General features: G+C 49.9%; 10 protein-coding genes across 10 annotated transcripts; 1 reads left to right on the forward strand and 9 right to left on the reverse strand.

Moving 5' to 3' along the window:
- Positions 1-693: 693 nt before the first annotated feature.
- ARB_04758 (mitochondrial carrier protein, putative) lies at positions 694-1,799 on the reverse strand (the record flags this gene model as incomplete). The annotated part of the gene is made up of 2 exons (XM_003016423.1): positions 694-1,439; positions 1,505-1,799. 2 exons carry the CDS (start codon positions 1,797-1,799, stop codon positions 694-696), a joined length of 1,041 nt encoding a protein of 346 aa, XP_003016469.1.
- A 1,416-nt stretch (positions 1,800-3,215) lies between these two features.
- ARB_04759 (uncharacterized protein) lies at positions 3,216-4,157 on the reverse strand (the record flags this gene model as incomplete). The annotated part of the gene is made up of 3 exons (XM_003016424.1): positions 3,216-3,775; positions 3,856-4,022; positions 4,084-4,157. The coding sequence occupies 3 exons, from the start codon at positions 4,155-4,157 to the stop codon at positions 3,216-3,218; spliced, it is 801 nt and encodes a 266-aa protein (XP_003016470.1).
- A 322-nt stretch (positions 4,158-4,479) lies between these two features.
- ARB_04760 (uncharacterized protein) lies at positions 4,480-5,376 on the reverse strand (the record flags this gene model as incomplete). Its single annotated transcript, XM_003016425.1, has 2 exons — positions 4,480-4,639; positions 4,838-5,376. 2 exons carry the CDS (start codon positions 5,374-5,376, stop codon positions 4,480-4,482), a joined length of 699 nt encoding a protein of 232 aa, XP_003016471.1.
- Positions 5,377-5,745: 369 nt separating this feature from the next.
- On the reverse strand, positions 5,746-6,072 carry ARB_04761 (uncharacterized protein; the record flags this gene model as incomplete). The annotated part of the gene is made up of 1 exon (XM_003016426.1): positions 5,746-6,072. The coding sequence occupies one exon, from the start codon at positions 6,070-6,072 to the stop codon at positions 5,746-5,748; it is 327 nt and encodes a 108-aa protein (XP_003016472.1).
- Positions 6,073-6,467: 395 nt separating this feature from the next.
- On the reverse strand, positions 6,468-8,219 carry SPR28 (uncharacterized protein; the record flags this gene model as incomplete). The annotated part of the gene is made up of 3 exons (XM_003016427.1): positions 6,468-7,103; positions 7,162-7,628; positions 7,691-8,219. 3 exons carry the CDS (start codon positions 8,217-8,219, stop codon positions 6,468-6,470), a joined length of 1,632 nt encoding a protein of 543 aa, XP_003016473.1.
- A 2,124-nt stretch (positions 8,220-10,343) lies between these two features.
- ARB_04763 (uncharacterized protein) lies at positions 10,344-10,565 on the reverse strand (the record flags this gene model as incomplete). Its single annotated transcript, XM_003016428.1, has 1 exon — positions 10,344-10,565. One exon carries the CDS (start codon positions 10,563-10,565, stop codon positions 10,344-10,346), a length of 222 nt encoding a protein of 73 aa, XP_003016474.1.
- Positions 10,566-10,657: 92 nt separating this feature from the next.
- Positions 10,658-12,182, forward strand: ARB_04764 (uncharacterized protein; the record flags this gene model as incomplete). Its single annotated transcript, XM_003016429.1, has 2 exons — positions 10,658-10,705; positions 10,863-12,182. 2 exons carry the CDS (start codon positions 10,658-10,660, stop codon positions 12,180-12,182), a joined length of 1,368 nt encoding a protein of 455 aa, XP_003016475.1.
- Positions 12,183-12,601: 419 nt separating this feature from the next.
- Positions 12,602-16,033, reverse strand: ARB_04765 (uncharacterized protein; the record flags this gene model as incomplete). The annotated part of the gene is made up of 4 exons (XM_003016430.1): positions 12,602-13,235; positions 13,289-15,649; positions 15,712-15,851; positions 15,947-16,033. 4 exons carry the CDS (start codon positions 16,031-16,033, stop codon positions 12,602-12,604), a joined length of 3,222 nt encoding a protein of 1,073 aa, XP_003016476.1.
- Positions 16,034-17,451: 1,418 nt separating this feature from the next.
- ARB_04766 (uncharacterized protein) lies at positions 17,452-18,706 on the reverse strand (the record flags this gene model as incomplete). The annotated part of the gene is made up of 4 exons (XM_003016431.1): positions 17,452-17,643; positions 17,711-17,879; positions 17,937-18,559; positions 18,620-18,706. The coding sequence occupies 4 exons, from the start codon at positions 18,704-18,706 to the stop codon at positions 17,452-17,454; spliced, it is 1,071 nt and encodes a 356-aa protein (XP_003016477.1).
- A 586-nt stretch (positions 18,707-19,292) lies between these two features.
- On the reverse strand, positions 19,293-20,108 carry ARB_04767 (uncharacterized protein; the record flags this gene model as incomplete). Its single annotated transcript, XM_003016432.1, has 2 exons — positions 19,293-19,824; positions 19,984-20,108. The coding sequence occupies 2 exons, from the start codon at positions 20,106-20,108 to the stop codon at positions 19,293-19,295; spliced, it is 657 nt and encodes a 218-aa protein (XP_003016478.1).
- Positions 20,109-23,206: the final 3,098 nt, after the last annotated feature.

A 23,206-nucleotide genomic window follows, 5' to 3' on the forward strand; every position in this document is an offset into this window, starting at 1 on the left:
TCAAGGTATACGCACTCCTTCATGTCCGACAGCTCGGCCAGGGTGACGAGGTCGCTCTTGCGGAGCGCGCGCAGGTAGGGTAAAGCAGCCGACATGGTGCAGAGATGTTGGTACCGACTGGATCGCGAGGGGTATGCGACTCGGTCTAGAGTGGTTCTGGCGCTGCGAGAGCTATATATATGCGTGTGTGCGTGTTTGTATCTGGCGAAAGCAGGGCGGACGGGGTGGCGGGTGGTTGGTGGTTGAGTAAAAATAATAATCATAATAACACGACGGGCTTTCTTTTTTGTTGTTTACATTTTTGCGGTCGGCTTTTTGCGTTTAGCGCGTCACTAGTTCCCGATTGGGACGACAACAGCCGCCCCCGGCATATAAAGAAAGACGGCCGCGACAAAGATGGGGCGCGCGGGCAGGATAAAGGGCTGATGGGCTCTTCATGAGACGTGGATTAGGTGTATCGTACAAGCAGGTAGGTCTTCTTTCAAAAAAAAATATACAGGCCAGATGCAAAAAACAAGACAAAACCCAGGCCTTAGATCTATGTATTTTCCTTCTAAAGGGCCGTCCATTTTCCCCCCTCCCCCTTAACGCCAGCGCCAGAGCCCGTTTCTCGCCCGTGGGAAAATCGAGTGGACATTGTTTATGCAGTTTGGAGTATTACACTGCGGTTATGTGTGGTTGGTGAGTGGTAGTTCATTCATATTGAGGTACTTCGGAGCTCGCGGAGCTGCTGGTATGACTCGAGCTGCTTGAGGAAGTACTGGTAGAGCACCAGCATGGTGCCGCTCTGGATGCTGGTCCAGAGGAAGCGAGGGCCGACGCCTCTGACCAGCCGGCCACCCCTTCGGTTTTATATATTAGTTTCAGGCCCGTTAGGACCGAGGAGGTGTCGAGGATGGCGGCACCGGGTTTAACTGTGGACGTGGAGGGTGATGAAGTTGAGATGAATCGTGTCTGAGCGGAGGATTTCGAGGTGGAGGTTGGTGGTGACGATGGTGCATGAACGTGGCCATTTGGGGTGACAGTCGGTCGTGGAGCAGCGTCTGGATTTTGCTGTGTTTGTATCCGGGTCTTGACCACGTCCAGCGGACAGGTGATCACACCCGCCATACCGCCGGCCGTAGCAGCCGTGAGCACTTCCAGCTGGAACCCGATATCCCGCTGTCCAACCCACCGCTTAGCCAGCTGCTGCTCCTGCTCGTAGAACGCAAACTGCAGTGCCGAGAAGGGCATGTCACGGAACAGCGTTGCCTTGAAGCCGGAGAAGAGCGCAAAAAAGCCTTCGGTGCGCAATATCGTTCGGAAGGCATCTGCCGTAGATCTATAGTTGTATCCCGATTTGAAGAACGGGTTATTATATCTGCCCTGAAGCTGTAGCCGGGTCTTCAGCACTTCGGACGGAACGTATATAAACGACGCAGCAAAATCGGCAATGAATCCTGCACATCTTAGTTAGCGGTGCAACCCCCTTAAACTTATGCATGGGAAAGAGTTTTGGACATACCTCCAGCCAAATATGCAATTGACGGATTTATGCCAACGTCCAACATCCACCGCTTGCTGTACTCGTATGTGCCGAAGAAAATAACGGTGCCTGGGAACGAGCCGCATAACGCAGGAGTGACACCGCCGTACAATCCCCTCCGGATCCCCTCCTGACGGAAAATAGTAGCGTACGAGGAAGACATGGAGGTATATTTGGGCGGTATATGCGGATCCCCTTGCTGCCTGGTCTTGACTGTATCGAGCGAATGCATCAGCATGTCGCCGCTTGTGCCGCCAATTCCGCCCGCAATCATGCACTGTTAGAACCAGTTAGCCAAGGGAACCAGTCCATTGAAAGCCAGATAATGAATATATATTCGGTGTTTTTTATTTCGTACGTGTAGATATGGCGGCCGGACCGCCTCCTGGGGCTCTGCATGCTGTGCGTGTGCTGTGTTCATCCTCTCGCCTACGTCCACGAGCCGGCCATCCTGGAGACCGCCCAGGCCCATCCCTGAGCTCGAACCGGACGAAGATGCAAGGCTCGATGAGTCTGAGGCCGCGAAGAAGTCTGTCATCCGCGACACCAGACTCATCGCCTTCTGCCTGCTGTCGCTGTCGCCGCCGTCGTCTTCGTAGTCGTCGCTGTGTAGTCGTAGTCGTAGTCGTAGTCCAGGTTGAAGCTGTTGGTCAAGGTAGATGCGGGAGGCAGTTTCAGCAACAGCAAGACAGGCCAACAATCAGCCAGACGGAATTCTATAACAGACAAACAACAGCCATCCGAGCAGCGAAAGAAAGAAATCAAACCAAAAGAAATCTCAGCTTCTTCGTCTTCTTTTTTTGCTTCTCTTTTTTTTTCGACTTTTTTTTTTATTTAAGAAATCAAAATTGAAATATTTGATGACTAATCTTTAAAGGATAATGGTTTATCCGTCTTACTAAGCTAATCCAACCAATCACAGCGCTTCTTCGCACTTTGGGAGCCGGAAAATAGTCGAATTTGATATTCGATTTATCGGCGTTAAAAAAGACGAAGGATTACTGGGTAGAGAGAAGTCGGAGATAGCAGCCGGCGATGGCGTGTTTCTCCGTCTTTTAGGCGTCTGGTCGGTTAGTGTTCGGGTGGTCGCTGTGGGATAGATAAGCAGGTAGAATGTATATTCATTGATTTGATAGACAAAAAGCTGGAACATCAAAGGAGAAGGCAAGACAAGGGAAAAGAAAGATAGTTCATGACACCTCTTCATTAGCATTAGGTACACAGGTACGTCCATGTTCTTTTGTCATTTGGTTGCGAGGCCGTGGCAGAGGGAGTTCGTAGAAGGGGAAAATGGCGTAGCGTAGCATAGCATAAGATGGGGGGAGAGGGGAGGGGGTATTTTGCAGGAGGGAAGCACGATTCTATTTATTGGTCGTGGCTTCGGAGGAAGAATCTCAGACGGCCGATACTCCATGCTTGAATGATTTTGTCCTTTTTTTTTTATTGGGTGGTTCTTTGTTCGGGTAAGGGGGGCGGCCTGGTAGCAAGGCCAGGGAGTTTTCACTTTTTGGGGAGTAGATATGAAGATATGGTTCACGTAACGTCGTTTGATACGTTTTGTTGAAGACAGCTCGAACACAGATACTAAAAAGTATGCATGTGATAAGCTTCGACGGGGCCAGATAGGTTCAAAAAAAAACCTAAGCTGGCTGCACCGCCCGCCACGTCTCAAGAACAAACAGCATCTCGTCTACTGTGGCTTCTTGCCGGGACCCTGCTGCTGCTGGAACCGAGCGAGATATGGCTTCAGGTCGGTAACGGTGTACAGCCGTTGAACCGCATTCTTGACAACCTCCCATCCCTGGCGGACAGCTGGCGGGGTACTCTGGTGGGAGAGCATGGCATCGATCCTGGCCGTCGAATGGGCGACCACGGCCTGCACGAACGAGCTCTGTGTGTACCGAGAGCGGAAGAACCAGAAGTAGATGACGAGCAGCAGCCAGCTTCCGCTGCTAAAAGTCAAGGCGGTGAAAATCAGTCTGATCAGCAGCGAGAGCTCCAGGGCGGCAACCATGGCCATGCTGGTGTCGTAGTATGTCTTGACGAAACGGCCGATCTGATCTGCCAGGGGGGAGGATTTGGCGGCGGCCGGTCTGCCGGAGGGCGAGGCTGGACCTGCATCAGGGGAGGGCTGGAAAGTCGGGATCAGGTACGTGCGGGTGTATGTGGCGACGTGGAAGAAGGAGTAGATGGCGAAGGGGAGCAGGGCGAAGAGCAGCTGGCGCGAGCACAGCCAGACAAGGGCCATTCCTGACATTGTTAGTATAATATTCCAATGTCTCGTAATATATATATATATTTATATGTGTGTGCGTGTTTGTGCGCCCTACCGAGATACTGGACGTTCTCGTCGCCGGCAAGCTTGATGATGTCGTTTGGAATGCTGCCTCCGAGCCGGCCGCGGGCAACGTAGCCCTTGTAGACGACGATGCCGTAGGTAGCAGCGGCCGCAACGAAGGCGAAGCGGTACGAGCCCTGGGCGACGGTGGTGTAGGTGCTGAAGGTGATGCAGGAGAGCAGGTAGCGGAACACGGCGAGGATCAGCGTAAAGTGCCTACACCGTCAGCTTCATTTCTCTATCTCTTCTTCGCTGTCTCTGTCTCTTCTTTTCGCCGTCTTCTTTTCTTCTCATCGTCTTCTCTTCGCCGTCTTCTAAGAATTCAACGGGGTGGACAGGCAGCCCTCAGCAGCACACGACATACCCTATGAACCACGCAAATCTGCAGCCGTCAGCATCGACACTCTATATAGCTGGAGCAAGCCCCAGAGAACCGCAATCATCACGAGAAGGGCCTTACTGGAGCGTCTGAGCCAGCATCTTGAGCCGCTCAAGCAGCGGCAGCGTCGCAGGCGGGGGAGGAGCCATAGCGAGCGATTCCACAGAAGAAAATACAAGACAAGCAAAGTGAGGCAAAGGGAAAAAGAGACAGGTCGAGCAGCGTAAATCGAGTCGTCTAGCTGTCTGTCTGTTCTGTTCTGTCTGGATGTCTGTTCTGTCCAGCGAGGTTGAAGTCGAAGTCGAGGTCGAAGAAGCGGAAGAAAGTCGAAGTCGACGTTCGCTGGCTTTCTCTGCTCTTCGCGCTGTGTGAAGTAGCGATACGAACAGCTACCTCGCTTCACAGCCAGCTCCACGCCGAAACACAGGTACTCGCAGGTAGTGGGACTTAGCTAGGGCTCCCTCCTCGCTCCCCTGCTTGCTTTTTCAGGCTCACTAACTAGATAAATCCAGGATTCACCCGGACAGTTGTCTGTATGCAGAGTCCAGACGCCCGCAGCCGGCACTCAGCGCACCGCTCAGGGCAGCTCTCGCACCGCAACCGCAGCTTGTCCCACCGCAGACAGCTCTCGACGGCGCGAGTGTCGTCTCCGGCGTGCTCTCGAGCTGCTCCTCTTTCGTGCTGGTCTTCGGCGTCGGGGTCGGGGTCGTCTGAGAATCGCTGGAGCACCGCTGGGTCCATCCGCACCCGTCTGTGGCCACAGCTATACTCCTTCACTTCGCCCGCGATCTGCTGCTCCTCTAGCCCAGCGTCCTCGTCCTCGTCCTCGTTCTCGTTCTCGTCTCCGGCGTCGTCTCCGGTTTCTCCCTGGTTGAAGGAGGACTGCAGCAGCTGCCTTGTTTCTTCTCGCTGCTGCGTGCAGGCGGGACAGTAGCCGTCGACCTCGATCGTGGCGGTGCGCCAGTGCTCCTCCGGGCAGGCTCGAGAAGGGACGCGGCCTGGATTGGTGGCGGCGTCGGGGTTGCGGAAGCGCTGGCCGCGGGGGGCATGGCAGCGCTGCAGAGGGTGCTTCAGGTGGCAGGGCTGGATGTGCTGGCAGCGGAGGAACAGTTCGGCAGCGAGAAGACGGCACATTTGGGGGACGCTGGCATTGCGGTGGGCGTGAATGTGTGGCAGCAAATGTTATTATCTACGGAGTACTGGGAGGTGAGGGCAGAAGGCCGGTTATATGGTACACGGGGGGCCTGTAAACAAGGGGGCTGGAGAGGAGATGGGGACGGTGGAGTGCTGTGAAGCTATAGCAGAGTAGATATAGTCCGTAGTAGGCAGATATTGCCAACTACTAGTAGAGAGGTGTGGCCAATTGGTAGGTATGGTAGAGGTTGTAGGCATCGTAGTGTAGTGTTGTAGTAGAGCTGAGATATCAATTTACGGGAGCAGCCTACCAACTTCAACTTCCAACATACATCAAAGGAAAAACAGGGCAATGACATAAAGAATTAATTAGTCTGGTCGAAGCAAAGAGCAAGAAGAGGTAACGAAACAAAATAACGATCGTGAAGCAAGCTTGAATCTGCCTCCCCAGCCCAGCCCAGCCCAGCAGTGCTGCTCAAGATGGATATATCCCATGTGCCATTGCCATTGCCATACCATACCATGTCCAAAGCCTTCTTTTTCTTCTCCGGATACTGTTTCAGCCTCTCGCTGTGCCTTGTTTTTTGCTTTTGCTTTCCTCTTTCCTGTCACCAACATATCAACATATATATGCTGCGGTTCATCTGCTTTTGACAGGCTCAGGAGGGTAGTAACAATAACGGATATTGAATTCATTAAATAAAAGACAAGTACGGAGGAATACAAGAGGGGAAGAGGAAAAAGAAATACAAGAGGCCGGTTAGCTAGTCAAGTTGATAGAATGGGGGAGGGGGATAAGGAGACAAGATAAAATGGAAAGAAAAAGTTAAGGGGGAATTTGAATGAATGTAAGTCAAGTAAGTGGCCTGGCATGGAGTCTCGACGGGACGTAAAAAAAAAAAAAAAAACAGGAGGGGGATAATACCATTAATTTCGAGTAGGAGAGGTCAAGAGTGAGTGAGTGAGAGGATAGAAAGAGAAGATAAGAAACAATGTCTGGACTTGGGACTGGAGGGGACATAGCATGGCAGAGAAGAAGAAGCATAGAAGGCGGAAGAGGAGAGGCGGAGTGAAAAGACAAAAAGCACGGTTTAACGGAGAGAGAACCCCTTTCGCTTTATCTTGTCTTCCAGCGGCCGTCCGCTCTCGAGACGGGCCTTCTTCTCCTCTAGCTCCTGGCGCTGTCGGTCGAGCTGCTCCTTCATCTCGCGGTGTCGGGCAAACAGCTCTTCTTCGGACTGCTTGAGCTTGCTCTCCTTCTCCTGCACCTTTTGCTGGAAGACCATCTTCATCTCGGCCTCCATCTTGGCCAGCTTCTGCTCGTGCAGGGCGCGCTCCTCCTCCTGCTTCACGGCCGGGTTGACCTCCTTGAAGACGCTTGGGTCCTGTGTCACGCCCATCTGCGTCAGCTTGTCCGAGCGGTAGTTCTCGTACAGCGTGTTGTTGGTATGCTCCTTGAGCTCCTCCATGTGTGTGCGGATCAGCATCTGGCGCAGCTTCACAAAGTCGCAGTGCTCCTCGTTGTCGACCTCGATGACGCCCCAGGGGTAGCGGCGGCCACGCACTTTGCGGCCGTCAGCGCTGGTCACTTCCGAGTTGGCACCAACCACGGCAAAGGGGACCTTGGACATGATCTCCTTGTTCTCGGCAATGGTCTCCTCGTCGTCCAGCTCGTAGCGTGGGCCCTCGAAGATCTGGATCGAGTGGTGCTGGATATCGGCCAAGATCTATATATCTCTTTGTTAGCACAAACACATAAAGATACGTAAAGAGGTATGCACTTACCCTCTGCTTGAAGAGGGCAATCTCTTCGTCGGTCAGGGTGTCAGCCTTAGCAATGACTGGGATCAGGTTGACCTTGGTATGCAGACGGCGCATCACCTCAATGTCCAATGGCTTCAGGGAGTGGCCGGTGGGCTGGATGAAGTAGACACAGGCGTGCACACGGTTGTCAACAATGTTCATGCGGTTGACCTTGTTCTCGGCGTCGAGGTAGGCATCGAACCGCTGCTCGATGTTCTCGACAATGGGACGCCACGAGTCGTCGTTGTTGACGAAGTCTCCGAATCCGGGGGTGTCAACGACGGTCAAACGCAGACGGACGCCGTTCTCCTCGATGTCTGCACTGATGGACTCGACAGAGACGGTCTTGGGGATGATGTCCAGGCTGGGGCCAGTACGTTCTCGTGGGGGATATAGAGATGTGTTGAAGAGTGTGTTGACCAGTGTCGATTTTCCCAGGCCAGACTCACCTGCTCTTCGTTAATTCCTGGACATACATATCAAAATGTGTAAAAAGACACAAACGACGTACCAACGACCATGACGTTAAAGTTGAACCCCTTTCGTACACTCTTGCGGTGCCACTGGTTTGGCAGGTTGGCAAACCCAACGTAGCCGGCCAGTTTCCGGCGAACAACGTTCTTCATGTCACTGGCAGCCTGGGCAGCGGCCTTGGGGTCCTTCGAGCTGACTGTCTGGGCGGCTCCGTGGCCCATCGGGTTGCTGCGTTCGACGTGAGGAGAGACATGGGGCGATGGCGGTGCTGGCGAGGGCCGGGTGGGCGTTGGTATGCCGTTAGACGCAGCTGGAGGGTCAATGTCAGTCTCAGAGTCACTCTTCTTGTCACTATCAACCTCGGGCTCGGTGCTGTTCTCAGTCTCTGTCGCAGTCTCCAGCGAGCGGGTGTAGTCAGAGCCCGAGTCTGGCTCTGGCTCCGGCTCCGGCTCCGGCTCTGGCTCTGGCTCTGGCAGGATGGTGATGGGCTCTGCTATGGGGATCTCAGGCAGCATGGCAGCCATCTTCTCGACCACCAGGCCGACCTTGGCCACTTTCTCCTCCATCGTGTCCTTCTTTTCTCACTGCAGTAGGCTAGAATAGACGCTTGACGTAGTGTCTTTGGCGCACCCCTTTCGCATCAAACAACCGCCAACGAAACCGAGAGACGTAGAACCCGAGCCAACGATGAAGAGAAAAAGGGAAAACTCGAGGCTTACCCATCGTGAAGCAAGTTGTTTATCCTGCTGTTTTGGTCTCGAACGAGCAGAAAAGGAGAGTCGGCTGTGCAGGAGCAGCTTTGGGGCCTGGAGTCGCGGGTTCCTCGTCAGCCAGCAGTAAACAAACCCGCATTACAATAGACACACTAGACTTTCAAACTCGGTAGAAAGAGACAAGACTCGGGACGTACCCTGGATTCAATTCAATTGCGACGGGGGAGGCTGGCGAGGCGAGCGAGCGTGAAGGGGTTGGCGGAGGTGAAGGAGAAGAAGATACTTGAAGCCACGAAAATATTATCAAGGGCCAAAGTAAGAAAAAAAAAAAAAAAAAAGGGAAAAAGCGGACCAAGGGGGGAGACGGCCTGCTTGGTCGAATGAACGAGAGACGGAGAATGAGACAAGGCACCGCAGAGACAGCGAGTGCGAGACGAAGAGCAAACGGAGTCGACGGTGAGCAAGCGAAGCAAAGAAGAAGAAGAAGAGGAAGAAGGACGGCGACGGCGAGGAGGAGGAGAGGAAAAGGAGATCTCAGGGGGTGTCGCTCTAGTTTTTTTTTGCCTGCGCGCTGGTGGCTCTGCCTGGGGCCGCCCCCTTTTTTTCCTTCTGCTCGACCACCAAACGGGAGCGCGGACGCTGGGACGAACTACGACTCGCTACGGATACTACTGCTGCTGCTGCTGCTGCTGCTGCTGCTGCTGCTGCTGCTGCTACTCTTTGCCTTTCCGTTCGTCTACAGGACCAAGGCGAGGGCTGGCGGTGTCGACAGTGGACAGGTCGCCCGGCCAGGGGGGGGAGGGCTCCGTGCCAGTGGGAAGACAGAGAGCCAGAGACACACCCCCCTCCCCCTTCTTGGGTCGGTCGTCGTCTCTGCGCTGGCCGTCGCCGTGAAGGAGACGGGGAGGGCCTTCGCCCTGTCCTGGTGATTGGCCGTCGAGTTGAAGGAGGGCCAGTAGTTACCGTAACAGCCGCGTTGTGACAGGTGCTGAAACAGCCAGCCAGCCAGCCAGCCAGCTCACTTATTTAGATGAAGGGCCGGGAGACGGCTATAGCAGAGGCTGTCTTAGGGTGCAGCATGCAGATGTCCAGATGATGCGCTGCAAAAAGAGCAATACGGAGTGGATTGTTGCTGCTGGAGCCGAAGATGCATGGCAGTGCATGATGTGCATACCGTCCCGTAGTCGACGGACCGGGAGAAACAGCCAACAACACATCGTCGACTTGGGGATGGATGTCTCTTGTCTAAGACAGTCGAAAAAGTCTTTTTTTAAGATGCCAGCCGCGATCGATCTCGCCTTGTCCTTGCTAACGGCTCCAGTCTCCGTCCATATCAGATGGCCGAGATGGAGGCTTAACGGGCCCCCTTCTAGCTCTTGGTCCAGGTACGCCCGTAACTCTTTTGTCTGAACTCTCCTTCGGGTTCGTCCATCTCTCCGTCCCAACGGCTCGCCGGTCAGACGAGTGGTCTCTCCGTATAAGTAATAATACGCAGATTCCACGGCCGTTCAATCAAGCATGGCCGATTCTCACCCCAGGCTAGGCCCCCCCTGTCTCCCTTAGCCAGACAGCACTTTGGTCATCAAACCGTCAAAGCACGGTAAAAAAATAACCTCTGACCAGTAGTTTAAAGGTAAACTGCGTGCCTGTGCCTCTTAACGGTGCCAAGCAGGCCATTTTATGGTTGAGAGATCGCGTCGACCAAATTTCAACCTATCTCCCCTTGGAGTAACCATATATCTCCATTCCTCGTAACCTCAAAGAATCTCATATATCGGGTACTCTGCTGTCCTGGCTGTCACCGTTCCAGAGTCGTTCGTCTTCCTGGCCTGTTTGCTCTTCTATACATTCCCTCCCGAAGATCGCGCCCCTGCTCTTCTTCCGTACATCCGTTCCCTAGGAATCCCCCGCGCGCATATTCAGTCGTAACAAAGCCTATATTCGTGAATTCACGGCCTGCCAGGGGTAACTCGTTAGTTACTCGCCATCGCCAGATACTTCCACATGTTGGAAGGCGAAATCCCCAATAATCAAAGGGCTGGCAGTAACAGCGATGGATCGCGCATCTCCGTGGCCATCGTCGGCACCGGCATGGCTGGCCTGGTGACCGCATATCTCCTGCGGAACGACGAGAACCAGAAATTCGACATCGAAGTTTTCGAATCGGTGCGTGCATCTAGCTACTCCTGCAGCTTCCATTCCCCCCCTTTTTGTGTTTTTCAATTTTTTTTTCGTCCATATATATGCCCCGGATGGCAGTCATACTATAGCTTGTCCAACCATTAGGGACCATGCCTCCACAATGGGGGAAGAGAGATTCATATATTGACAAAGCTGTCGTCCTTGGTTCAATATGTTGAGTTCTGTTTTCCGGACTGGTGATTGTCACACTGCTTCTCGTGTGCGATGAGTTGTTTCGCATGCACCACTTTCTTCGCATTCTTCTTTCTCAAGGCGACACAGGAACCGGAAGCTAACTGCGCGCCCAATATCTAGCAAGACGCCTTGTCTCTCAATGCCGAGGGGGAAACCATCAAATCAGAGAATGGCCAGGAGACCTTCCATATCAGCCATCCAATGCGGGTCTTCGATGATGGCTATTATAAGTATATGACGCTCATGTATAAGCATCTCGGCATCGAGTGTGATCCTCTCAAGTTCCTCTTCAGCTACTCCTTCATACCCAAGGCAATTCCGAGTCCGGAGACCCAATCGGACCAGGCCCAGGAGGAACTGGCTCAGCCCAAAGTAACGTTCCTCTATTCTTCAAACAACCACCGTCTCCCCCCTCTTCGTCCTGGTGGGCAAGGCTTCTTCTCATGGCTCTGGGAGCTCATCTATGTTGCTTTCTTCTTCGGTTGGTTTTCCCTCGCCTGTTTCTGGATAGATGCCCGCAAGGATGATCAACCAGAGACCCTGGAGGAATACTTCAACCGTGTCCGCCTCCCACGGCACTTTGTGTATCGGTACATCCTGCCTCCGTTCGCTACTTTGTCGACATGCAACCATGCCGAAATGCTCAGCTTTCCGGCCCATGACATAGTACAGTATGTTCGGCGCACATATAGAGCACCCCACTACCTCGTCCGCGAAGGAACCCAGGTAGTCGAAGATACCCTCTCAAAGGGCCTGAACATCCGTCTTGGTGCCCGCGTCACCTCCGTCCGTCCAGCCGGCTCTTCGGTCATGGTATGCTGGGAATCAACATCCTCTGCCTCCGAGCTCGCCGGTGAAAAGATACCGCCCATGTCCAGCTGTCAGAGAAAATTCGACCGTGTCATCCTGGCCGTGCCGCCAAATATAGTGGGAGCCATCTTTGAGCCGCTCCGGGAAGAAACCTCTCTCTTGCCCACGAGATCGGTCGAATCCCTAATCCACACGGATGCTTCCACCTTGCCAAACATCTATTCAGAGCCGGTCAAGGCACAGACAACGTCCAGGGAGGAAGTGGAATGGGGCCATTTCCGCTCCACGGTCGAATCAACGGAGTCCATACATGAACACCCTTCGTCATACATAATAACAACCTGCCCCATATTACCCATTGACCCCAGCAAGGTTGTGCGCCGTTCATATTTCACCCGAACATTACGCACCCCTCAAAGCAGGGCAGTAGTCAATCGTATCTTTGACAAGTCAGCCACCCCTGATGGACAAGCGACAGAAAAGCCTGCTGGGTGGCGGAACGGAGACGGGAATGTGTTTCTCGTCGGCAGCTGGTGCTGGGATGGGATGGTGCTCCTGGAAGGATGTGTTGTATCTGCCATGCGTGCTGCCGAGGATTTCGGTGTCAGAGTGCCTTGGGCCCAATCCTGACCGAGAGGATTGTCGATATTGCTGAGGAATTTAGGGCCTTGTATATCTATTAGTTATTTAGGGTTGCCTTTTTCTAGACATATTTCTAATATTTTCCTATTTTTATGAAAGATTTCAAAATGAATAGCGATGACCAATTATATAATTGCTCAAAAAAAGATGTTGATGTTGACTGCGTTATATTCATATCGTATCAACATAGCAGAACCCCTGTTTTCCCCAATGTTGTAGAAATCATAGACATGTCCGATGTGATGCTCCAAATGAATAGGGGGATAAGAAAATTTTTAACGTGAAAATACCATTGAGTATGGTAAAAGTATACAAAGAGGGAATGGGGGATTGACAAAATGGCGACCAAATCAGCCCGCCAGTCAGAAGAACCATTCCCAAGATAATCCTAAAAATATATTCCCTAGTTAGGCTTTGCCTTTCGCCTTTGGCTTCCGGCCTCTCTTCTTGGGAGCCTCCTCCTCTGACTCCTCAATATCATCGTCGTCATCGTCGTCTACCACCTTCTTCTTCTTGGATTTCGCCTTCGTGGTACCGGTTTTCTTTGCATTGCCGCCGGCTTTCTTGGTCTTTGCAGCCTTGACATATTTGTCCTTCTTCAAGTCCAAGTCGCTTTCTTCTTCTTTGACCTCTTCCTCTCCAAGGATTTCCTCAGCATCGTCAGATTCGTCGATGGCATCTTCCAAGTCTGGTTTCACTTTGGGAAGTTTCTTGGATGACACAACGCTCGATGCCTTCATGAACGGTAGAGGGTGAGAGCGTTGATTATATAGACGTGTAAAGGTAGCCTTCGTTTGAGACTGGATATTGATGTTCTTTTCGTTCATGGGGCCGAGACCAAGCTCGATAATAGAATCATAATCATCTTTGGTTAAGAAGTAGCTGTCCATGAAGTCAATAACGTCGTCGACAGCATCCTTCCCGTCAACTTCCATTCTTTTGACAGTCTTGTTCCATATCACGGGCATGTATTGTTGACGAATGTCGTGTCTGTCACCAGATGCACGAAGACGCATATGGCCCTGAATCTCCTTGACTTGTCTAGCCATTTTACCTGTGGGGAGAAACTGTGAGTAGACAAACATGCTAGATACCTGGGGTCCAGCAGCTTCTTACCTTGCTTACTGTTATTGCCCAGCCAGCTGGTAAACCCGACTCTGTCCGTCATATTTCCAGCCATGAAACTGGCTGGTCTCACAAAACTGAAGGCAGCATGTGTTGGCATAAGGCTCCACTGCTGCTGCGAGCCGTGGATCATTCTATCCACCAAATCACCGTCACTGATACTCTCTGCAGCCTTATCGGCCAACTCAAGAAGCTTGAACTGCCTCTCTTTGCCACTGTAGGAATTAGCTGCCATTGGGTTTGTTCGCAGGTAGTTCTCCTGTAGCATCAGATAGCTGAATTCATGATCGTTGAAATATAATTCAACCTTGTCGTTGAGTGTTGCCTTTGAACTGGGTGCAAACATCTGCGCACTAAGGATTTTCCCAACAATATCCCAAGGCTTAAGTATAACATGTTTCTCCCATGCTTTTGACATTTCTTTGCCTTGGTCGTAATCAAGGTTATTGGCACTCAATTTGATCGTTGACAGCATGTTTATCACTTGGCGGATATCGGCATGAGTTCCTTCAATAAGACCATCAAGCACCTGAGGAGGTATCTTTATGCCTTCTCGGTAGCAAATGGTAAACAACCGTGCACGGATTTGCTCTGCTGTTGGCCTCCTGAATGGTAACTCAAATGTGACATGATCGAAAGGTTTCATTTTCGGAAGTCTTCTCTCATTGCAGATCAGGATAATAGGAATCCTAGTTTTCTTTGCAATGGCAGCTACTGCACCAACACCACCACGGTCACCAGCAGACATTCCGTCAACTTCATCCATGATCAACACCAGATTCTTCTTCCCAGGCTCAACCTTCTTGCCTTCGCCAGAAAAGTAACCCTGAAGAGAGGTGGTGTCAAGTACTCCGCGCAAGGTGGTCTCCAGTAGCTTCTTACTTCGGGTATCACTAGCATTTGTCTCAACAATATCAAAGTTCTCCAGCTTTGCAACCAGGTGTGCAGCGGTCGTCTTTCCAATTCCAGGTGGGCCATGTATCATAACTGTGCGGTACGTCCCTGAGCCATCCTTTCCAGGCTTCTTGAAGTTGGCTCTCGCGTTTGCATGCCAGTTACGCAGCCAGGTTTGTAGCTTTTCGACAGTGCCCTTGTTTCCACATATCATGCTAAGAGATGTGGGTGCATATTTTGTGGTCCAGAGGCGGTCATCAACTGCCTCACGTTTATCACTAGCGTTCTTGTCTTTGGTTGCCGTGCCTGAACTAGGGGGAGCTGATGCTTTGGACTCAGCGGCACGCTTCTTTTCTTCCCGATCAATCTCAGCAGCCATCTCTTTAATTTTTTGCTCTTCCGCTTTCTTCTTTTCGGCATACTGCTGGGCTGCTTTTCCGTCACCTCCATTTGCAGGAAGTTTCCTAATCAATTCAAACAGTCCCCCCTCGTTGATTGTCTTAAGTTTATACTTCTGAATGGTTTCCAGTTTCTTCGGACCAGCATCATTACCCAATACCACATAACTTGTTTTTGAACTTGGAGCTGACATGCATTTTCCTCCGTACTTTTTCACGAGATTTTGTCCCTGTTCCCGCCCAAGGGAGTCAAGAACACCGGTAAAAACGAAAGAGAGTCCAGCAAGACAATTCGGCTCCCCGACTGGTAGGTCAGAATCGTCAATAGTACCACTGGATTGAGCGCGTTGAGCAGCCGCAACAAAGTTGAATTTCTTCGTCGCAGTTGGTGGTGACGGGGCTTTGACTTCGGGAATACTGTTAAGTATATCTTGTATCTCTTTGCTTTCTGGTTGGTCCGCTTTAGTTGCCCTAGGCTTTTTGGGTGTGGATTTAGAAGTGGTTTTGGGAGCGCGAGCCTTTGCCGTTTTCTTCTTTCCACCGTCATCCTCACCCTCCTCCTCTTCGTCTTCACTCAAGGCTGCTGACTTGCGTTTCTGAACCTTTCTTTCAAGTTCCGGAAGGGTGTCTTTTTTAGTTTTATCTGAATGTATGTCTGACGCTGTTGGGGGTTTCACGATCATATCATCAAAATCATCAGATTCATCCTCCTCCTGATAGTCATCGTCACCCTTTCCTGCTTTCTGAAATTCCGAGGCAAAAATGTCGTCTCCTCCAAGATGATCATCGGCATCAATTATCCGTTCAGCTCTCCGTGGTTTCTTGGTTTCTTTTGAAGGTAGTGGTGGAGGATGGATTTCAACGGAGGGTGCGGTTCTAGTGGATTTCCGTGGGCTCTCTCGCGTGGCTAGGACCTTCTTCTCCTGACCATTTGAGTTGGGCTTGTTATCTGGAGCTGCGTTCGGCTTGCGATTCCTTTTACTTGAGCTAAAGTACTCGGATGTGGTGGTAGGCTCGGTCTTTGGTTCTTCGGGTTTTCTATGCACATATGTGTTAGTGTTCTGTGTCAACAGTGGAAATCGCAAGCCATTACTACTCACGGCTTCTTCTTCGGTTGTGGTTTTGGGGGCACTTTAACGGTCTCCTCTTCTTCATCACTATCCTCAATGACTTTTCTACTTCCTAGACCACAGTTAGCATAATCCCAATGATAAGGCTTTCCATAAGAAATAGTATACTTCTTTTTCGGGGATTTGATTTGTCCTATTAAAAGTAGAATTTACCATCATCAGCGTCAAAAGTCCAATATCAAACTCATTGTCCTGGGGTATGTACCTCTGACTGCTTAGCAGCTGGTTTTGGTTTTGGCGCAGCACCCTGGCTCCCCTTGGGCCCAAAAAAATTTCTGATATCCGGTGCCATCCTGTCTACCACGTCAGAACACTGCAACCACCGTCAATAAGCTGTTTTGGCGTTCAATTTGTCTGCTCCAAATGTCCAATATACCAGCAAAAGAGAGAAACACGTCCGCTTTGGGTTGGCGTTTCCCTAGGACGCGCCAAAACACGTGATAAAATTAATAAGCTTATCTAATAAGGTTTGTGTGTTAGTAGGATTATGTAATCTAGACTTTGCAACTTCTGCTTGATCGCAAAATGGTGACGACGAGACAGCATTTCAACGCCGTTGTCCAGCCTGCACACACGCACCGATGGGGCCGTCATCAAGAGCATTCGGCCCATCCGGCCTATTTTCAATTCCATCGAGGAGTTAGTATGCCCTTCTCCACCACGCATTGTGGGGGATCCATAGCTAAACACATTCACCAGTATCATCGATATCAACCTCCGCGGCACGATGCTTTTCCACAACCTCCCCGGCATCCAACTGGCTGGTGCCTAAAGCGGCTGAGAAGAGCAAATCGTCAAAAGGCCGGCCTCATATGGCTACGGGTGGATCTTCTCGCGGAACAACGGTTGTTTGGGGAGACTACGGACTGCGAATGGTTGACCATGACCGAAGAATGCCCGCCTCGTCGTTAAAGATTGGATTCGAAGCAATTCAGAGACGTCTGAGAGGGATGAATTATAAGCTATACCCCCGAGTTAGCGCCAACATCGGTGTTTATACGAGTGGTAACGAAATGCGAATGGGAAAAGGAAAGGGTAAATTTGATTATTGGGCTGCGAGAGTCGGAGTTAGTCGAGTTATTTTCGAATTGAAAGGCGATATACACGAGAAGGTCGCCAGGGAGGCATTCAGACTAGCTGCTCACAAGATGCCTGGTATGTGAGATATTGGGGCGTTGTATTTTGTTCCTCTTGAAGGGAAGCTAACATTTCGGCAGGAATGTACGAGTTCGTGAAGAAAGGCGATCCTCCTGTTGTTGGAATTACCAAGTTAAAAGACGGCGTTACTCTAGAGTCCCTGAAGAGGCCACGACGAGCAGTTCCGCTCAATTCAAAACCAGCGACGACGTCAGAACCGGCTCCTCCTTCATAAAAACGTATCGATATACCCGCCGGCCGATGGAGTTGGATGTATATTAGCTGTAATTTAGACGTTTGTTAAAGTATAGAGCGTTTATCTCTTCCTTCTCTCCCATTCAAATAAGGCAGGAAAATGAGTAACATTGATCTGTATTCTCCAATATCATAATGGACATAAGATTTAGTAAATATGATACATGTATTCTCCTTCTACAAGCTCAATGCCGCCCGTACAACATTTATCATTTAAAAGTCGAGACCCATCAAATAACTATTAAACGTTAGCAGTTTGTACCAATTAAAAGTGAATACTGCTCAGAACGTACCTTTCAAGTATTCTCATAAACTTTGCTACAAAGGCTTCAAGGTGGAATATAACTTTCTGAACAGTAGCAGTATCTTGTCAGCACTGATTTCAAAAGAATTGGCATAGCATAGACGTACGCTTCCCATCTTTATTCTATGTTCGTAGAAGGCCGACCACTTAATAACTTCAGGTTTTAGCGCGTCGTCAATTTTGGGTATCAGTTTGAAGGTAAGGGTCTAGAGTAAAGTTAGCTTCAAATCGAAGCTACGTTAAAACTTTTGACTTATAGGTTGTGGAGATTACCTTTAGAATGGTAGTTGGTGGTATACAATGGGTCAGTAGATCATACAGCCTGGCTCTGACTTGGAGGATTCTAGCCGGCGATCTCTCCGCCATGATCTCATCAGCCACCACAGATATCAGTGCTTCCCAATCTGGTGGTGGAATTGGCGTGTTATCTGAAACTTTCTCACTATACAGTCGTCAGCAGTCACCCAGGCGGATGAGGGTGAAGATGGCTCCAACTCACTTTTGTGCATGAACAGCTTCAAACATCAATAAAGCTCGTCGCAGATTCCTTCCGCTCTCCTTGGCCAGTCGCTTGTTAAGTCCAGGACAATCATTCCAGCCTTCTTTCTTCCCGGCTAGCTTCAGAACTTGGCATATATCGTCTTCAGAGGGAGCAGGTACCCGGACTAGCAGTGTTCTTGATCGAATTGGAGCAATAATATTGGCAGTAGTGTTGGCAAGCAGAATCAATCGCATGTTTGGACTGTATTTTTCCATGGTTCTTCTTAGTGCCGCCTGGGCATCTCTGGTAAGATGGTCTGCCTCATTTATAACCACGACCTTGAACCGCTGTTTGGCAGATTGATCTACCTGCTGCGTCTGCGCTATTTCCTTGAGAAGCTCCTGGACAACGACACGGTCGTAAGTCCCCACATCCGATGGCGTGAGTTCAAGGTGATATATGGAGGAGACAATGTTGAATTCGAGCTTGCGGTTACTGCTGGTCTGGAACACCCGGGCATCTATCTTGATTTTCTCGACACCCGGTCCATATAGCTCTTTGAGTGTGGCAATTATCCTGGTCTTTTTTCCTGCACCAGACGGTCCATAGACAAGAAGATGGGGGAAATCACCGCTTTGCGCCTATGTCAAGTGAGGTCAGCATTGCATGTCCACTAAATTCAGTCCTCACTGGTCTCATACTAGAGCTCTAAGCCGGGCTGAAAGATCTTGGTGATAGGTAAGTGCATCGAGGGTTTTAGGCCGCAGCCTGTCAACGAGAAGTGCCATGGTATGTCTGTGATCTGTTGGTGGTTGAGCTGTTTCTTCTGTCCTTATGATTTCTCTCCACCATTAACGAAAGCTTCGGGCGCGTCAAAAGAAGCGCGTTTTCCTATTAGCACTTTGTGGCCCGTGCGGAGTGCTGACTAACGCGCCGTTTGGATGACATAATCAACTATCGGCTCTTACTCTCTCGCATGGCGTGAAATGCATAAGGAGAATATGCATGTCTGATAGACCTCTCACACCAAAGGGCAGTATTACAATTTGTAGCTCCGTAGATTATGGGGATATTGGCCCAAACTGAGAATAGCTTGTTCTAATCGCCTTATCTATACATATAAAGTATACATGCCCTATCTGGGATTTGTTCATGTCGTGAGAGGAGACCCCTTTATCCAAACGCCAAAGATGCAGAATAACCCTATAAATTGCTGTGGGTACAGTAGATCCTTTTTGGTACATTTTTCTTAACAGCACTTGGAGCTTCTCGAGTTGAAATCCATATCAACTGTTTCGCTATTGAAGACGGCCTAAGGTGTAGGCCTTAGAATGCCATCTTTGTCATATCGAGCTTCTACAAAGGGACACTCATTTAGCACAAATACTCAAAGAAAAAGTTATCAGGGAATGGATGAGGAGAAGGGTTGGTTGACATACTAAAGAATGTATATGATAGTGTGATGGTGTCAATTCCTCTCATGGCAGGATCCTTGGCGAAATCTGGATCAATAAAGAAGAAGACGGGCATATCAACAGTTTCTCCAGCATTCAGTCTCTGCTCCTCAAAGCAGAAGCATTGAATCTTGCTGAAATATGGCGAAACCTGAGCTGGAGTCACACTGTACGTTGCGACGCCGATGATATCCTGGTCACCTTTATTCGAAGCGGTATAAAAGGCCAATGCCGTTTCTCCGGGAAGAACTCGCACTTCTCGCTGCTGGGGAGTGAATTTCCAGGGTAAAACATCAGATACGGAAGCATTGAATGTTATTCGAAGACGGCGAGAGTCTGTGACGGGAGTAACGCGAGACCCCGTATCGGTGTTTGTGAGATGTGTTGAGACAGGTTGTCCATTCCAACCGGTTTGTTGGCATATCTGGAGAATTAAATATGGTAAGCATCGACTGAGAACGGGCAGGTTGAGGCCGTCAAACCATTTTATACATGGGCACAGAGCCATATGCGACTGCAAGAGTTCCGATGATGATGCTAATTGTATAGTACCTAAAGAAGAGAAACATATTAATATATAAACTCGAGGAAATTTATAGCTTCCCACTTACATTGTAGATGTATTCTTGCTATCCCATTTCAAATTCCGCGGGCTGGCTGGAGCCGTTTGCTGCCGCAACGGAGTTTGACTAGCAAAGCCTCGAGTCGGTATTCGGCATCTTGACATGCCAGCCATCTTGATTGCATTTGCAGCGCGTATGCCGACTGCCGGCCGAGCCCATAGTGACATTAACCGCTCCATTGCAAGCTATGTGGCCGGCTTCAATTAACTATGTCGACGCTGCAGCATCTCAGCCGATGTTGGTTTCACTGAAGCTTTGTGCTTATGTAATCCATGCTATAGCCGGCGTTTAGCTAGCGCCGAATCGCCATAAGCGACGAACCGCGAGTCTATGCTCTTTGGACAATATATATATTATTACATTTATTACATTTTTTTTCCTATTTATACAAACCCCAATCATGATCCTTGGATGCACTGTATGTGACTTTCATGATGAGATTTCATGCCTACCCTAATACCCAAGCCAGACAAGCTTGAATACCCGGGTGACTATTTATCCTCGTCAAAATCATCAACCGACCAGAGCAAATGTTTCTCGGTCGTCTCTTGGTTATATTTGTTATCCGAGACTGAAGCGATTACCATCTCCTTGAATTCCTTTGCTCTTGCAACAGCATCATCAATCTCCCAACGGTAGCCTGCGCTGGTGAATGTTTTCTGCTTGAATATATGGCTTGGGTATCAACCAAGAGCGATACAGTGACGTGGGTTAAAGTGGTTTGTAATTTCAATGTATTAAAAGTGTAAGTGTTGCATTCGAAGCTGCTTAAGCGCAGCAGAACGTTCATCAGGGCTCATTCACCAAAGTATCTAGTAACTTAGGTGAGTGGTTCCTCATCCGCGTGGTTCCGAATAGAATGTGTAATCTCCCTGCGAGGAAAATGGGAAGTGCAGAACAGGGTTACCAGTCTATCAGACCAAAAATGTCGAGGTCACAAAGATGTTGTCCGGTTGGAGATCAGGGTGGCACAGTATCGTCGGCCTATATAGGATCTTGTCCTGAAGGACAAGGTAAAGCACGAGTTTTCCAAATACTTCTTAAGTGTTTCAGCATACCTTTCAGGCTCCCATGTCTGATAATTGGTAGCTTCCCCTGTATGCTCGTTCTAATGGATAACATGGGTTGGCGGGCGGTTTCAGCCATGCTAATTCTTCCTTTGTCACAGTCTCCATACACTGGGCGGCACTCAGGTCTGAGATAGTTATAAACAGTTAGAAGACTTCATCTGGATATTATGGTTAATTTGATTTGGAAATGAATTACGCGGACGACGATCGATGCCCTAAAGCAGAGATCTCTCCGCATACTCGACTTCCAAGATACGCCCGGTCCAACGTAGGTTTCCGGTCGACCGGAGGCATCGTTGCCCGAGACACGTATACAGCGATAACTATTATTCAAATCCGGGGTAGATCACGACCGTAATATATATGCTACCCACGGCACTGGGGGGGTGGGGGGATGGCAGAGAACCTGGCCTCAAGCTGGACCAAGCCCATCAAGCCCCTCCTCTTAACCGTTGCTTTTCTGAAATGATATACCATGAATTCCAGAAGCTCCATTGAAGCTCTCCATGTAAATGTATTTGGCTCCCACAGAATTATCGGCATCAGCAGAGTAACAATGCCATGAGAGCGAAGCAGGTCCAACGTCACAACTTCGCTCACAACAGCAAGGCGTTCGGGACCTTATAAGGATACGGAAGCCGGGCGAGAATCCAAGTGTCGTCGCCATTGCATCACGACTTCAAAGACACGGTCAAACCCGCCCTCCGTGAACGCGTGAAGCTTTTGGTATCAGATTCATGCCGGTTGACAGAAGCAGCGCTGCGCTGTCTATTTATGAAACACTGACAAGCACCGGCCAGACATGTCCTCACATCAGTCACGACCCATCCCATCTGGCCTGGTCACCCTCCCAACAGCTGCGCAGGAGCTAACGGAGCGCATTCCAACTGCCTACTGGCAGATGGCGCTCGGGATAGTTCGGTAAAACATGTCCACGCCACGAAAAGGGCCGGCCTCGCATTAGAGCAGTTCCTGCTTGCAGCCCTCCCATACTTGTCTCGCTTATTAGCCCTCGAGGCCAAAGACATACTGTTGGTCGCAGCTCTCCTTGATCCTATAGAGAGCACGATGCCTGTACTCCGTTGCTACTAACATTTGCATAACTAACGACTTACTAGTTAGTTCACTAGTTAACTTATTGATCTGCAGTCGGCGGCTGGTTCACCCACGAAATACGGAGTACCACTAGCATAATTAATCGATAGATGCCTCATGATGTATTGCAGCTAATTTTATACAAGCACGGTCGTCCCATATAGGCTGTTAATAATAAAAAAAAAAAAAAAATTACCAGCTCGGCGTAGTGATCGGGTGGCAGCTCTGTTTATTCACACACAAAATCTCCTTGCCAAAACATACTAAATTGGCAGCCTTTGACCCTTGGGTGAAAATGATGCACTCGCTGTTCCATTGGTCTTAAACGGGTTTTAGTTAAGTATATACTTTCTTCAGAGAAACATTTAATAAGGGCTTTCCCGCTAGTTAAAGCTCTGTCTGGTCAAAGTTCCCCTGCGTCTGGGGCGGCTTGGGTGTCCCGCAACCTTGCCCTTGCAATTTACACAAGCTCAATATGGCAGAGTGGAAGGTTCCCCTAATATATCTACAACCTAGCCTATAACATCATTTGTATAACTAAACACCGAATTCTAGGCTCAGCATGGGCCCCGTAAAATAAAGGGTGAGTTAAGGGGGGGTAGGACAGGGTTAGTGGTAAGACTTGAGCAATGCCCCTTAAGTGTCAAAACCAGGATATGAGCAATATATTGGTTGCATGAAATAGAAAAGCCATGCAGACAGCATTGTGACGAATCCCAAAAAAGATGATTTTCAATAGTAAAACGTAAATTCCAAAAGAGTGCTTCTCAAGGTTCCCATTATATATGTGCATGTGTAACTATGTATTAAAAGAATGTGCGTAATAAAACAATTTTCGAGTTCATAATGACTCCAGACGGTCACCCAGCGCGTCAAGCAGATCAGTAATCAGAAGCGTTCAACCTCACTGAAGCTACGCCTCGTCCCTGAACTGGGGTCAAACGACTGGGAGGATGTGCCTTGATGCACCCTAGGCAATGAAAAGTGCATTTCCATGGCCACCCTTCCAGAGCGTCACCGTAGCAGAGCTTACTCTGCCGTCATAC

This window comes from Trichophyton benhamiae (assembly GCF_000151125.1).
Source record: "Trichophyton benhamiae CBS 112371 chromosome Unknown contig01989.5, whole genome shotgun sequence".
Lineage (NCBI taxonomy): Eukaryota > Fungi > Ascomycota > Eurotiomycetes > Onygenales > Arthrodermataceae > Trichophyton > Trichophyton benhamiae.